This window comes from Aptenodytes forsteri, unplaced genomic scaffold, assembly GCF_000699145.1.
Source record: "Aptenodytes forsteri isolate BGI_AS27 unplaced genomic scaffold, ASM69914v1 Scaffold523, whole genome shotgun sequence".
NCBI lineage: Eukaryota > Metazoa > Chordata > Aves > Sphenisciformes > Spheniscidae > Aptenodytes > Aptenodytes forsteri.
In genome coordinates, this window is record NW_008794159.1 from 1,265,530 (window position 1) to 1,280,486 (window position 14,957).

Genomic DNA, 14,957 nt, shown 5'->3' on the forward strand with positions numbered 1-14,957 from the left:
ATATCCTACTACCATAATTCTACTTGGAGAAGCAGAAATACAGGTTAGTTTTTATAGCACATACATGCACAACCTCCTTTGTTACTTACATCTGGTCTATGTACAAGACCAAAGTAGCAAAAGGTCTAAATATGTAAATACATTCTTACATTAACATACATAAAAAGACAGAAATGCTTAGTTGCCCCTTGTACTATTATGTTCCCAGCTCTTTTTTAAGAGGATAATACAGGTAATCACCATGAAGATAATTCTCCTGACTTAGCGGAGAACTCACTAACAGCTGCTATACTTACAAGTTCAGGGAATTTCTTTTGTTTTTAACCCAGGCAACATTTCATTAAAACTATATAGCACAAGGTATGTACATAAATGCCACCTACATTATTGTCTGAAAATCGTCATCCACGAGGATCATATCGGCTGCCTCTTTACAAACATCTGTTCCGGTTTGTCCCATTGCTACACCAATATCTGCAGCCTTCAGAGCAACAGCATCGTTCACTCCATCTCCCGTCATAGCTACTACTGCACCATTATTTTGCAGGGACTAAAGAAAAGGAAAAGAGCTTAAATCAGGGCTTAAAATAACCCATCCTATAAAATATACTAGATACAAGGTTGGTGTCATCGCCCCAACCCCCCCAGTTTCTTAAAATTCCACTGTAAAATCCTAAAATAAAATGCAGCTGTTTGTATTCTAATGAATTTTTATACAAGATTTTAGGTTAAACTTCAGTTCACTTATTCAGACAGCCTAAATTTTAAAGCTAGGGTATATAAAGTCTGCCTTTAAGAGAAACTAAAAAACTCTAGAGAAAGAAAAAAGATACTGTATTTACATTTTAACATTATCACCCAGTCTCAATGTTTGACTTCCTTCTCCTTATTGTTGCTTTTCTGATTGTTCCAATTGTTACACTGAGTAGGTCCCTCTTTGCTACCTTCTTTTGTTAACTTCTGAACGGAAGCATTACCTCAGACATGGCTTGAAATTCATGCCCTTTTATCTTGTTCTGAGAAGTATCAGAAATATGGTTCTTTCAAGTTCCTAGTCAATTCAACTGCAATGTGACACAAAACCTCAATCAACCCCCAGCTCCCTACACAGAAGAAAGCATGATGTTACCTACCAGCAGCTGCCTATCCCTTGTGGGCACTACCCATTTTTCTAGGTAATATTTTCAAATACACTTCACTTTCAAACCAAATGCATTTCTGATTTCATCTTGACACACTGTAGCACGTTATAATTTAAGTAAAGGCACCACAAACAGTACACATAGCAACAGTCCAGCATTTAAGCCTCCAGTAAGACATACCTTTATAATTTTCAATTTATGTCGGGGACTGGCTCTGTAAAACACTGCAACCTGTTAAAAGTACAACGAAGAAGTAGTGAAAATGTTAGAAATGTAAAGAATTGCACTGGATTCTATAAAGCTAGAGGATAAAAAAAATACTATAAAAGGCCAACTATACTCTTGTTAGCTCTAAAGTTGAAGCACCAGTGAGCTGTGTTTTTAATAGAGTGAAATCATTAATTCCAAAGAAGATTCGAAGTGTGTTCTGGTAAACAAAGTTGGTGCTACTTATTTCAAGATAGAATATGCAATTTAAAAACCTTTGGAAATTATGAAGCAACTGAGTTATAATGGCTTGCTGCTGGCCTTCCTGACTAAATTCATGCTATGCTGACTACAATTAATGTCCTCTTCCCTTGTCAGCACTAGTGGCAAGCTACTCAGGACATTTCAATTTTACTAGTTTATGTAGCCTATTATTAAACAGATCGATGTTTTAAAGCTAATTAATAAAGATTCCAGCTTAGAAGGAATTATTAATTTTCAGAATTTTTGTCTCTGGTCTTCTCTGTAAATTGAAATTTGAGCACATGGAATTTAGTTTTCCATAAACTCCATAGCATTCACATCTCTTTTTCCTTTTTAAGAAGCTGGATAAGAAGTTAGACTTCTCAACAGCCACTTTAGACTGTACACAGATATCAATCTTATTGGTTGATTTTAATTAATTCCTAATAAGATTTTAAATAAACACCTAGAAAACGAATTTGGTCTCAGGTCAAACATGCACAAAGTAAATTTGTAGCTATTTCAGTTATTTAAAGTGGACAGCCCTTAAGAACAAGTATTACCAAATAAACCAAAAATTACTATTTGCCACAGTTCTTTTTTTCTAAGTTTGTTTTTGTGAGTCACCAAGAAAAGACACAAAGCTGACATGCACATTTCTTGACTGTAAATATTGGCTTTTGGCTTGCTTACATCAGACTCAAGCATGCTGCAGTCTAATTTTGCAGTCTTTTGCAAACAGAGCAGCATTTTGATGCATAAGTTTTGCAACATAGCCAAGCGTGAACCTCAATTGTATTTGATCATGCCTTCACATTTACAACTTTGACATTGGCTAATACATTTAGTTATTTAATAACTAAAAAGTATTAAGCAGTAACTAAATAAAGAGACCCTTTCAAAATTCTCAACCAGTGACCTCAGGTTGATTAAAAATCATTAGAGATACAGACAGCTCCTCTTACGAATTACAAACGGATGGACTGTCTGAACTTGCAAACTGTAAGGTTATATATATGAGCTGAGCTACTCAAAGAAATAAAATGGTCTAACGATACAAAAAGGTGATGATGCTCACTGAAAGTGAGAGGTGGCAAAATGAAAGTTCCAATACTACAGGCATTGAAAGGTAAAAAACAAACTGAATTGTTAAAAGAGACAAAAGTAACAAACTCACTGAGAAGATAACCATGTGAGTTGAAAGAAATAAATTTTCATATGGTCATATGTCAAACCAAAAGATACTTGTTTGATCTGTGACAGCTTCCGTGTTTCTGTTCTAAAAGCCTCTGGTAATCTGCTGTATTGCTTACTTCTATTAGAACCGTATTATTTGTATCTCAGAAGTTACATTTTAGCTTTCCACAGAAAAAAGCATTCCTCAATATAAAATATATCCTTTACTGCATTTCAGTAAGTAGTATATCAAAACAAACCTTTGGTGTTATTTGAGAAAGCTGCTGAATATCCAAATCATCTATTTCTTCTCCAGAGATTGCCTGTGAATTTTTGGAATACAATCCTAGTCGACTAGCTGGAAATAAATAATAAAAAAGGTATTATAACAATTTACCCTTTTAAAACATTAAGTACCCAATTTTTTTTTTTTTAAACCTGTATTTTTGTGCAGCATTTCAGATTTGAAATGTCTAGAGCAGAACATCTTAACACCTTATTGATTCAGTACACTGGAGTAAGTTATCTGAGCAGCATTTCATTTGAAATGTCTAGAGCAGAACATCTTAACACCTTATTGATTCAGTACACTGGAGTAAGAGTTCTGAACTCTTGAGTAACAAACACATGCTACAAAGTCTATTCTAATCAGGTATTTATTTCCTTAGACTTTTTAGGTCTAAAGGTCTACTTCATTGTGTCAGGTGCCATATAAACACAAAAGCTCAGTCCTTTCTAAAGAATTCACAGTTCAAAAATAACAAGACAGAAAATGAAAAATGACATGGGGGAGACAAGGAAAAAAAACAACTGAGAAAGTACTGCTAGTTTGGGGGGTACTTTTTATGTGCACATTCAACTTTTTGTTTATCACCCTGTAAGTAAAGAATTCATATTCTGGCTAAAGTACTTGTACTTTAATGTATTATATTGTAAAAAGAAGTTAAGTAATTTGTTTAAATATTAATAGTACTTAAACTTCAAACTTAGTTATACGGACAAAACTGTATTGGATAGTACTGAAGTGCCACATCCATCCTAAATACTCATCGTCACTGTCTATTTTAGTTTCTCCCTGTTGCTGTAAGACAGGCATCCAAAACCAAGGGTAGGGAGGGTGGTATTGGGGGTGTAAGAGTAAGCATCAGAAATCAAGCATATGTTATAACAAAATACAGTAAGAAAAGACAGTCTCAAACAGCAAAAGTCATACATTAACCAAATTAGAAAAACTACAGTTTAAGCTGAAACCAAAATACCACTTCAGGCTAGGGTGTTGGCTTTTTGGTTTTTTTTCCTCCTAATTCCACTGTGCCATACGTTAACCCAATATACAGAACTCACAAATGTTAAAGACTTAATACTCACACTTCACAACCACTAGCTAGGCACTGCCAAAACAGAAAACAAGTGAAAAATGAAAGGAAGTGGACTACTCATACCAATGGCAACTGCAGTCTCCTGTGAATCTCCAGTAACCATTTTTATTGCAACTCCTGACGTGATAAGTGTAGTAACAGCTTCTTTTACGCCAGTCCGTGGAGGATCAATTATTCCCACAAGGCCCAAAAAAGTCAGTTGTCCTAACTCAGGACCAGAAGCTAAGGCCAGAACTTTTAGGAGACAAAGAAAAGACAGTAAGTTAAGATTTGAAATTAACATTTACATCAGCATTTAAAACAACTGCTTTAAACTAGGCCAGCATAAAGCAAAGGGTGGGAATTGCAATTTTCTTTTTTTAACCTTTTTTAAACCTTGGTAGCAATGTCTGTTATCATGAGTATTCAGAATAGCCTACTAATGTATATTCCTTTCTTCTAAAGAGTAGTCTTTTTACCAAACACATGTATTGCAAGTTTTAAAGATAACTTTCCTATTTGTTCTCAGATGAAAGTGTTTATACGTTCACTGTGTGGAAAGAGAATGGCATCTAGCTTTGTGGTTTCTCTGTACATGCATGGTTTTACGCAAGAGGATGAAAGGGAGGATCAGTTAACATATTTTTATTTTCTGCTTTGGTTTTTTTCTTTTTAGAGGGACAGATTTCATTGAGTACATGTTAAATATTTTCTGGAATGTCTTTTACAGCAGGAATCTTAATTCAAATATATTTAAATGACATTAGAGTTGTAAGGGAAAAGCAAATTCACTTTTTTCAAAACATTACCCTAGATTTTTTTGTTTGACAGTGGTCTGAAGCAGACACAAAGAATGACTGTCTGAACAAAACAGCACAAAGAGATACCACTCCTAGCATATCCTCCCAGTTTCTAATAATTTGCATCCTAGGAATTTCCTGAGCCACACAGTACCCCTACCTTCAAAAAAAAATTAAAAAGCTGCAGATGGACTTAACAGCCTAGAGGTCTCTTTACAGACGCCAAAGCAAGCCAGCCATGTATAATGCTTGCCCACAATCACCCCCTATCAATCATCTTGTGAAAAATACTTTCAGTTGTATTTAAAAATCTACACAGCTTGTTAACATAAAAGGTAATTCTAATGGTATCTTCTGACCTGCAATCAGTTGTGCTAGCCTAACTCACAAAGGTGCCAGGAGCCAAAGTAATAGAAAAATAAACACATTCGCATTTTAAAAAATCCACAGACATCTCTACTGAGATATGGAAGCCATTAGATAGCAACGTACTGTTCAGTTATGGTCATGTGCAAGAGATGACAGGAACCAGCAGTGCCTTTTCTCACCCTCTGCAATTTAATCATGTTATTATACAGGTCTTAGGCAACAGCATGTGTTTTTCCACTCCCCCATTTTAAAGAAAAAATAAACAACCCAGTGGCAGTTACTGAACAGAAAAAAAATTCCTCATGTTTTTGGTCGTTCTTGTTTTTTTTAAACAATAAGCAGTGCCATTTTTAAAAAAATGGTTATTTTGAGACACTGAAACAGCCTTACCCCTAAGTCCTGCAGAGCCCATAGATGCCTTCTCTTGCTGGTATTGCTCTCTCTGTTGCTGAACAAGAGGTAGGGTCTGCCCCTTACAGTTATATGATGTACAGTACCTAATGACTTGTTCATAAGCACCTTTCATAAAGCAAACTTCAGGTTTGTCCTAAAAGGAAGAAGAATTGTTGTGTGCACATGTGTATGTAAATATAAATATATACACACACAAGTGCACACACATGCACATGCAAGAATGGCATATCTATATTTTCTTAAGAGCCTTCAGAACATAATGCAAATCAAAGTTACACTTCTAAACCTAAATATCTGTTGAGTATCGCTATACAGTGTATGTTCAAGAGTGGTAATGTCAAAAGAGCCAAGCTAATAATCAATATCTCATTTCAGTAGACATCATACACATTAGACACTGCGGGTCACAGTTTATAGACTGAAGAGGCCATGCAAAGGACAGAAATTAAACCTACACAGAAAATTAGACCTGAAAGACCTTTAGCTCATCACCTGACCAGCCGCACAGGTCATTAAACATCACCTGCATCCTTGTACCATACCTAACAACTCTAGTATTTTCCAGATAGCCATCTAGCCTTGATGGTATCAAGGGACTGAGAATCCACCACCTACCTCGAACACTTAACTCCAATGCTAAATCAACTCATCCCTTCCCTTCCCCCCTTTGCCATTAGGAATTGCTGCTCAGCTCAATTTCCAATCACTGATTCTCATCTTCTCTCCTGTTGAACTAAAAAGCTCTTTTTTAATATATCTATTTTTTCCCTGTGAAGGTATTTATGCACAGTAGTCAAGTTACCTCAATCTTTCTGATAGGCTTAACTGATAGAGCTCCAAGTTTCTAAACCCACTGCATATTCTTAGCCTTCAAATAATTTATGCTCCCTTCAAAACTGTTACCAATTTTTCAACAATCTTTTAAAAATGCTGATACCAAAACACACAGTAAATCCTTACGTGGATGAAAATTATATGGCAATTCCTGCTCACCACTCTTTATACAGACAAGGATAATACAACCATATTATCCATATAGATAAAAGGAGTGAAATGCTTTTGTTTCCAAAGCAAAGATTTTACTGTGATACTTGAACACTGTCAGCAAGCCTTTTTTTGGTCAGAAGTACTAGGAAATTTTCCATAAATCCAAGATAAGGTCTGTTGTTGCACATATTATCTAGAAGGCTCCAGTTATCAGACTGGCAGTGACTATGTCAATATTTGCAACAGAAGCATTCTGATTGGTCTAAATGAAATATGAATGCAAATATGTATGCAAAAGCACTGGAAGACAGAAAAAGAGGTTAAAGAATGGTTTGTATTGATAATCAAGGACACTGCTGACATCAATAAAATCTGTCAACACTGGGGAACGTGCTGTCTGCATCAAAACCAGAAAACCTGTGTTTTCAGACAAAAGAAATTTTACTATTGAACATCAATGCATCTTCTTGCTTTTAATTCATTATGTAACTACGTAGCACTGAAACAGCAGAAGATTGGCAGAATTGCGTTAGATGTTTGAGGAGGGAGGAGAAGGGAGAAAAAACAGCCAGGTATACATTCAAAATCTCAGATATCAAAATACTTAAAATAATTTCCCAGTATACCTTTTATGGAAAGAATTTCTTGTGATTCTTAATCTCCGCTTCAGAGCTTGAAACTAAAACTGTGCCTATTATCAAACCATATTCCCAGGACTGTGCACTACCACCAGCCTGCCATAACTTCTGAAGTGAAAAATGAGGATATTAAACAAGGCAGATAACCGTTCTACAGAGCCAGCGCACAAGGAAACAGTGATTGAAGTTTACCTGCTGCGTTCTGTGAACACATTTAACAGCCATCCATTTTTGTTCTGAGCTGAAGGGATATTCAGCCTTCCTTATGTAGTCTTCCTGGAGTCCATCTAAACCCATCTGTATAAAACAGAAGTACCACCACAATGTCAGGACCTTTTCCTTTCAAACAGCTATGCAATTTGTTGACTTGTTGAGACATCTTAGTTAACAATCATTACTTAAAAACCAGTTTCGTCTCCGAAGTTGCTTTTGAGCACGCTGTTCCAGTTTAGACAAACTTCTGACAAACTAGCACTGAAAGAACCTAGAAGCTTCTTTCAGGCTTCAGCATAAGTCAGACCATTCAACACTATATACTATCTTTGACCCAAGGATCTTGAAATACTTTGTAGATTATGACCATCCACAAACACAAGTCTTGCAATGGCTAGCAATGTAACTCTTGGTTTGACAAAACATGTCTATCGCCCCAATGCATTTTTTTTTTTTTAATATATCTTCTATATAATTTCTCTGCTACTAGGAGGGCCTACAAAATTGTAACACAAGACTGTGGTAGTCTTGTGTTTGGAGAAGGCAAGTCACTGATTTTAAGTTTGAATGATCCAACCTGAAATTACTTTTTTTTTTTTTAGTGATCAGAATGACCCAAACATTTCATCTGAAACTAACCATGAAGACTCCAGACAAAATGCATTTCATTTCAAATGCTGTTCTCTTCCCCACCCCGATGCAACTCGCAGCATTCCATGCTCTACCCTTAATCAAGTCCAAGAGAAAGTGCCGATTAAAGAAGATGCAAGAAGCAGCCGCCTGCCGTAAGCCATTCTTAGTACTTACAGAGCTTCACAACTCATTCACTACCTCCCTTTCCAGCAACAGATGTGAAAGACTCCTGTTCTTCTCAGTTTCTATGGGCTCTTGCCAAAATAACACCACTCTGGTCCTTTCCAGTCAAAGACTGGGGACTTGGAATGAGTCTCAGCAAGAAGACAGATACATCTTGGGCCTCAGTTACACAGGGAGAGAAAGACTGTAATACATTCATCTTTCAATGTTTTCGAGTTTATTCACCATCACAGAAAAAAAAAAATCAAGTGCTAAGATGCTTTGCCGCATTTCTCAGTAGCTGTAATGGGTGTGTCACAGCATTATAAAAAACCAAAACATTTAATCAGTGTCCACAATTCAAACTACCTGTGCCCCGCACTTAAAGGGCACTTTAAATGCTGCAGTCACCAATACATCAGTTATCAACTTCTTACTGCTTCTGATGAGAACTGGGAAAGAGACAGCACAGTCAATATTCAACAGGTAAATTAGCTTGTGGCAGGTAAAAAGACAGTACCAAGTGCAAAAAGATGAAAATAAAGATTTTACTTCAGTTCTAAATAATTTTCTCTCATCTTTCAGAATGCCCAAAGATTTCCAATAGGTAAGAAACATAGGAGATGAGCAGTTGCAGTACAAATCTAGGAGACCCAAAGGAGAAGAAAATGAGGAGAAAAAAAAAAACAACAAAACCACCTACACACTTCCCACCTGCCATGAATCCAAAAAGCACCATCAAGTACGCACCTTCATAGCAAGCGCGATTAAAGCCCCTTCTGTTGGCTTCCCCATTAACGTGTTGTTTCTAATCAAAGCATCATTGCACACACAACCAGCCTAAAAGACGAGGAAGGAAAGGGGAGAAAACAGAACACAAAGTAAACGCCATACAAAGCTCTTGTGCTACGTCATCAATTAAAACTCACCTCTCTGTGCCAAGATCTTACCTCAACAATTTTGCTAATGGATGGGTTGTTATAACCATGAATAACTTCACCATCGAGCATCACTTCTCCAAACCTGTTATAACCTACCCCAGTAACCTGCAAGACAAACAGCCAAAGGCAGTATGCAATGTAATGTTCACCAGGTTCATAAACTGTTTTAATCTCAGCTTTTTATTATAAACTACAGAAAATTTTAAAAAGGCCATTCATAATGACTGAGTGTGAATGGATTCTCCTACTCAGCTTCTAATGTAGCAGGTACTAGATTAAGGAATAAAAACTGAGGGCAAGTGAGTTCAGTGAAATATATTAGAGACTAATTTTTTAAAAAAAATAGCAATTTTATTCCTTAGCATAAACAAACAAATGCAGTGTATGTTGTTTCCTTACAGTATTAGGCATGCTTTCTTTTTTTCTTCTTTCTTTTGCTTTCTAATTTTTTTCCTCCTATTCATCTTTATCCTGGTTAATAATGCATACTCCCTGCAGGGCAATGGAAGTACAGAGCAGAGTCCTACTTTCATCCAGTAAGAAAAAAAAAAAATCATAGTTGAACAGCCTCTCAGCTGAGACCTCAGAGAGGTGTTAAAAACAGTAAAACTGTATTTTTAGTGCATAAAAACCAGGCAACCCACTAGGATCCTAAAAAAGTCTTCATGTCTACAGCATTAACAGCTAATATATTTTACAGCCATTTCAAGTTCTTTTTCAATTAGTAAAAAGGAGCTGATTTGACCCAGATGTAAACAAATTGTGCTAGTAGTAAAGAAAAAGCAATTACAGTATTCCTATTCCTATTATTCTAAGAATAGAAAAATAAATACCAGGATATATAAGCAAACATAGGAAATAAAAGGAAAGAATAAGAAAAAATGCCAGTATTTATGCTTACAAAGGTCAATGACAAGACCCTCTGTTAACTGTAATGTGGAAAAAAAACCAACCCTGATCAAGAAGAGTTTGAGAATTTAAGAACTTGTTTAAAACACTCCCATGAAACCACATCTAGTTCTACACCTTGCTGCTTTTCCACTCCTGCTGTTTTTGCTTCTCTTTTGTGCATTTACTTCAGTCTTTGCAGCAACTCCCCAACCTCAACTGGTTTCATGTCCAGCTCCTACTTCCAACTCCATCCATTATGAAAAAGCAAGAATGACAGTACTTACTCAGTATGAAGGTTCACACAATAAATTGTCTTTTTGCCAAAAGCTGGATATCCCTATTTTAAATGTTTGTAACATGCAAATTATATTTTTATGCACCTGCAACAACAAAATAGCCTCAACTTTCTGTACTGAAGAAAACCACCATCTCTCAACTTGTCTTTGTACTGTATCTCAGCATCTGTCTTTTATTGTGACCTACAGCCATCAAGAGATTTAAGAACATACTATACAAAAAATTATTCTGTAACCAGAGAAGGCTTGGATAACACAGCTCAAAGGCCACCATACTAAGTGAACTGAAGAACAGAATTAGCTGGAAGTTGAGGAACAGGAGTTTGGTGCAACAACTTTACGCTTTCTTAACTGATGCTTTACCTGCAGTATACTCAAGCGTGTTTCAGCCAATACACACAAAGTAAAAAGGAAAATTAAATTCTAACAGAGTCTCACTACATACCTCAGCATGCTGCCCATCTGAAGTAAAAATATGAGTAACAGTCATTTCGTTCTTTGTCAGAGTTCCAGTTTTATCTGAACAAATTACATTGCAACAACCTGAAATAACCAATTAACATTTATAAGACAATGCTTGTTTAGAACAATGTAACTAACAAGAACAAAAGTATTCAAGACAAGCAAATTTCTAGAAATACTGCAGCCGTCTTTGTGAAAAAACAAAATGAGATTTAACAAAGACAGCAAATTTTCAACTATTAATGAAGAACCTTGTACAGCTATTCGCAAGTTTGTCGAAAAAACTCATTAAAATCCCAAATTCACAACTCATCTGAAATGCTTCCATTCACTACCTCTCCTTCATTTTATTCCACTGTATCTCAAACTACATTACTGAAATCTCAATTGCGACTCTTGGTGAGGAGGAAAGCTAAGAGCCTGCTTTACAGCAGTCATTCTTCTTTATCAAAAAGTGCAACACCTATCTAACACTAGCCACAACACTTTTGGCACACAAGTGTGACTTACTACTAAACCTGCAACTTTTAATAAGATTGAAAAGATTACAAAAATGTGAAATTTGTATATGCCTTTTAAACTCAGGAAAAGAGTATTTTGAAAGAGTGTTGCAGTATCTTGACATTTTTGGACACGGTAGCAGGAGTTGCAAAAGCAAGAAAAAAACCTTGCAACACTAATGAAACTCTGCTAAAGGCATTGGAAAAAATGTTTCCAATTTTCAAATGCAAAAAGAAATTCAAATGCAGCAGAATTATTTAACTTAGCATTTCTATTTCTTTTCCATGTCCTGTGCTTTACATGCTTCATGACTGAAACTGCGTACAGAATATTTTTAAGCTTTAATGTTTTTAAATTATTTTAAGTTTTAATACAGGCAGCATAACATCCTGAAGGTACATTATGATTACAAAGCTTTTTCTAATATTCAAATTTGTATTTGTTTCCAACTGTGAATATCATTCCTAAATTTACACCAAAAATTTAGTTTAAAACACATTTTACAAGTCTTATTTAACAAGAACATCTTACAGCAAACAAGTATAGAGTAGGGCCCACAAAAATATATACCTGAATCCTAACTGCGTAAAATGCATTCAGTTTAGAAGTGTTTTAAAGATACCACCACATTGCTAGCAAAATAATACCTGCTTTATTTTAACCATTAGTCATCAATATTTGTGTTGATTTCCTAACACTTGCATCAAAATACTATCTCTAAATTAGTCTAGTCATACCTAAAGTTTCAACAATAGGCAGTTTTTTTACAATAGCCCGTTTCTTCACCATTCTCATCACACCAAGGGCCAGCGTCACTGTTACCACAATTGGGAGTCCTTCAGGGATTGCAGCTACAGCCAAACTGTAATGAAAGTAAATATACAAATCTTGTCTTAGAACATCATACATGAATACATAGTAATGATGCATTTACACTTCAGAACATTGTTTCTGTAGCTGTTCACTGAGGTTAAAAGTGAAAGGAAGCAGCTGCCATGTGATTCTAGTTGTCTATCATTCACTATAAGACACACACTGAAGACTAACAAAATGCAGTAACTTAGACATTTCTATTCATTACTTATGCGAAAGTATGAAGAAAAGTTGGGGGGAGGGAGAAATCAATTGTACATCTGTTTTGCCTACACAAAACACTAATTTGGACTGTGCAAAGCAGCCCAGATTGTAGAAAATAAGTGTAGTCAGCACTAAACAGAACTGGGAAATGCCACCACTTCAAGTGACCACTGATCCACAGCTGTTACTTCCAGATCATGATGTGGCAGCAAGCTAAGCACTGGAATGGCACAGAAGGTCATAATTTAAAAAAAAAAAACCACACAAACCCAAACCAAACAAAAACACCCCTGATAACAGTGTAAACAAGATCACAATAACTCATTACACAATGCTCAAAGATGCAGGTCCTGGTACTTCCCCCACCCCCGCCAAAGGGTAAATCTCCAGAGTCTGATCCTGTCATTTAAAGAAACACTTCTGCCTTATGCACTGTCCACGTAATTAGCAATGCAGCAACTTTTCTAAGAGTACAGAGTTAGATCATCTAAATTTGGTGTTATTTCTCAGCAGACAACACCCTGGGATTAAGTTTCCATAATATGCTAGAAAATGAGCTAATGAACTACATGACACAAGGCTTGCAGTAACCTAGTTTTGTCTGATGCCACTTATAAAATTACATTTTCTTTATTTACTCAGTGACAGAAAGTCAAACTGTACAAGTCTATCATCTGTTTGCAGATGTTCCACAAGACACTCAGAAGTCACCATACAAATGCACAGTTCGAGATACTGACAAGAACATACTGTATCATTAAAAATGAGTATGAATTTGCTTTTTTACAGCACAAAGTCTATTTTCATTTTGAATTACTTATGTGAACTTAAAAGCAGAGTCTGTGTGCAAGCATATTATAATATACATCACTAGCTTTCAGACACTTGCTGTAATGTACAATTGTCATGGTTTAACCTCAGCCGGCAACTAAGCACCGCACAGCTGCTTGCTCACTCCTCCCCAGTGGGATGGGGGAGAGAACCGGAAGGGTAAAAGTGAGAAAACTCGTGGATTGAGACAAAGACAGTTTAATAGGTAAAGCAAAAGCCGCGCACGCAAGCAAAGCAAAACAAGGAATTCATTCACTCCTTCCCATGTGCAGGCAGGTGTTCAGCCATCTCCAGGAAAGCAGGGCTCCATCACACCTAACGGTGACTTGGGAAGACAAACGCCATCACTCCGAACGTCCCCCCGCCTTCCTTCTTCTTCCCCCAGTTTATATACTGAGCATGACGTCACATGGTATGGAATGTCCCTTTGGCCAGTTTGGGTCAGCTGTCCTGGCTGGGCCCCCTCCCAGCTTCTTGTGCACCTCCAGCCTTCTCAGGCAGTAGAGCATGGGAAGCTGAAAAGTCCTTGACTAGTGTAAATACTACCTAGCAACAACTAAAACATCGGTGTGTTATCAACAGTGTTCTCACCCTAAATCCAAAACACAGCACCGTACCAGCTACTAGGAAGGAAATTAACTCTATCCCTGCCAAAACCAGAACAACAATCTACACTATTTAAAAACAAAAATCTTACCTCACACCAATTGTGAACATATCAAGTATATGCTTTCCTTGCAACCAGCCAACCAGCATAATAACTCCTATAAAGAAAATAGTTGTCAGGATAAATGTAAAACCAACATGTACTGTAGCCTCATGTGGAAAAGAAAAAGAACTCAAATAGCCAAACCCAAGCTTATCATTGTGCTACCTATAACAAGCTATTATTTCTTTCACTGTCAAAGCATGACTCCATTAGTATGGCACAGGTGAAGAAAGTTTCTGCCAGTCAAGTTGCCCAATCACACCAGCAGTGAGGTGCTCACGCACACCTTGAATCAGAATACAAGACACATTGCAATTTAAAAGGAAGCATTTAGAGGACAAAAAGTAAGTTGGAAAAGTATGTTTGCAGGAAGAAGCAAGTAAACACCCTTATGATGAAAGTTATGTTGCATTAGTAATCTTCAGATGATTAGTGGCGTGAATTCAACACGACCAATAAAATGGAGTCAAAATATTTCAAGAGATCAAGGCCTTCCATTTCCCCAAGCCTACATGTTAGTTTCAGTTACATAATAATTTGTAATTCTTTTACATAAATTCTCTTACCTATTATACCAAAGGAATACAAGGAAAGCTGTTTTCCCAAGAGATCCATGCTCTTCTGCAGAGGTGTCTTTGGAGCCTTGATGAATAGTAAACATGCAGCAGTTAAAAAGCAGAGGTTAAAAAGCATGAACTGTATCACATACTACTGCAGATGTGCAAATTTCAAGACACTGTCACTGAATAAGATGCAGTTATACCCTATGTTTCCATATGTTTACTTTGTGAAAACAGACTACTCTGTTCCATTCTTGTGTAGAATTAAGAAGATTCAAGAACACTTCAATGAAATGAAAAAGTGTATTAGAAATATTCTTTGGGAGCTTTGTGATGCCTACAGCAAA

General features: G+C 36.4%; 1 protein-coding gene across 1 annotated transcript in view; it reads right to left on the reverse strand.

Moving 5' to 3' along the window:
- Positions 1 to 14,957, reverse strand: part of ATP2C1 (ATPase secretory pathway Ca2+ transporting 1) — a 49,999-nt gene that overhangs the window by 8,245 nt on the left and 26,797 nt on the right. Inside the window, exons 10-21 of the mRNA XM_009280478.2 lie at positions 14,617 to 14,692; positions 14,039 to 14,105; positions 12,171 to 12,295; positions 10,916 to 11,013; positions 9,293 to 9,388; positions 9,093 to 9,182; positions 7,527 to 7,631; positions 5,686 to 5,842; positions 4,211 to 4,381; positions 3,029 to 3,126; positions 1,323 to 1,373; positions 384 to 550 (exon numbers count right to left, since the gene is read on the reverse strand). Of these exons, the coding sequence (XP_009278753.1) occupies positions 384 to 550; positions 1,323 to 1,373; positions 3,029 to 3,126; positions 4,211 to 4,381; positions 5,686 to 5,842; positions 7,527 to 7,631; positions 9,093 to 9,182; positions 9,293 to 9,388; positions 10,916 to 11,013; positions 12,171 to 12,295; positions 14,039 to 14,105; positions 14,617 to 14,692 (1,301 nt within the window). The remainder of the gene's footprint in view (positions 1 to 383; positions 551 to 1,322; positions 1,374 to 3,028; positions 3,127 to 4,210; positions 4,382 to 5,685; positions 5,843 to 7,526; positions 7,632 to 9,092; positions 9,183 to 9,292; positions 9,389 to 10,915; positions 11,014 to 12,170; positions 12,296 to 14,038; positions 14,106 to 14,616; positions 14,693 to 14,957) is intronic.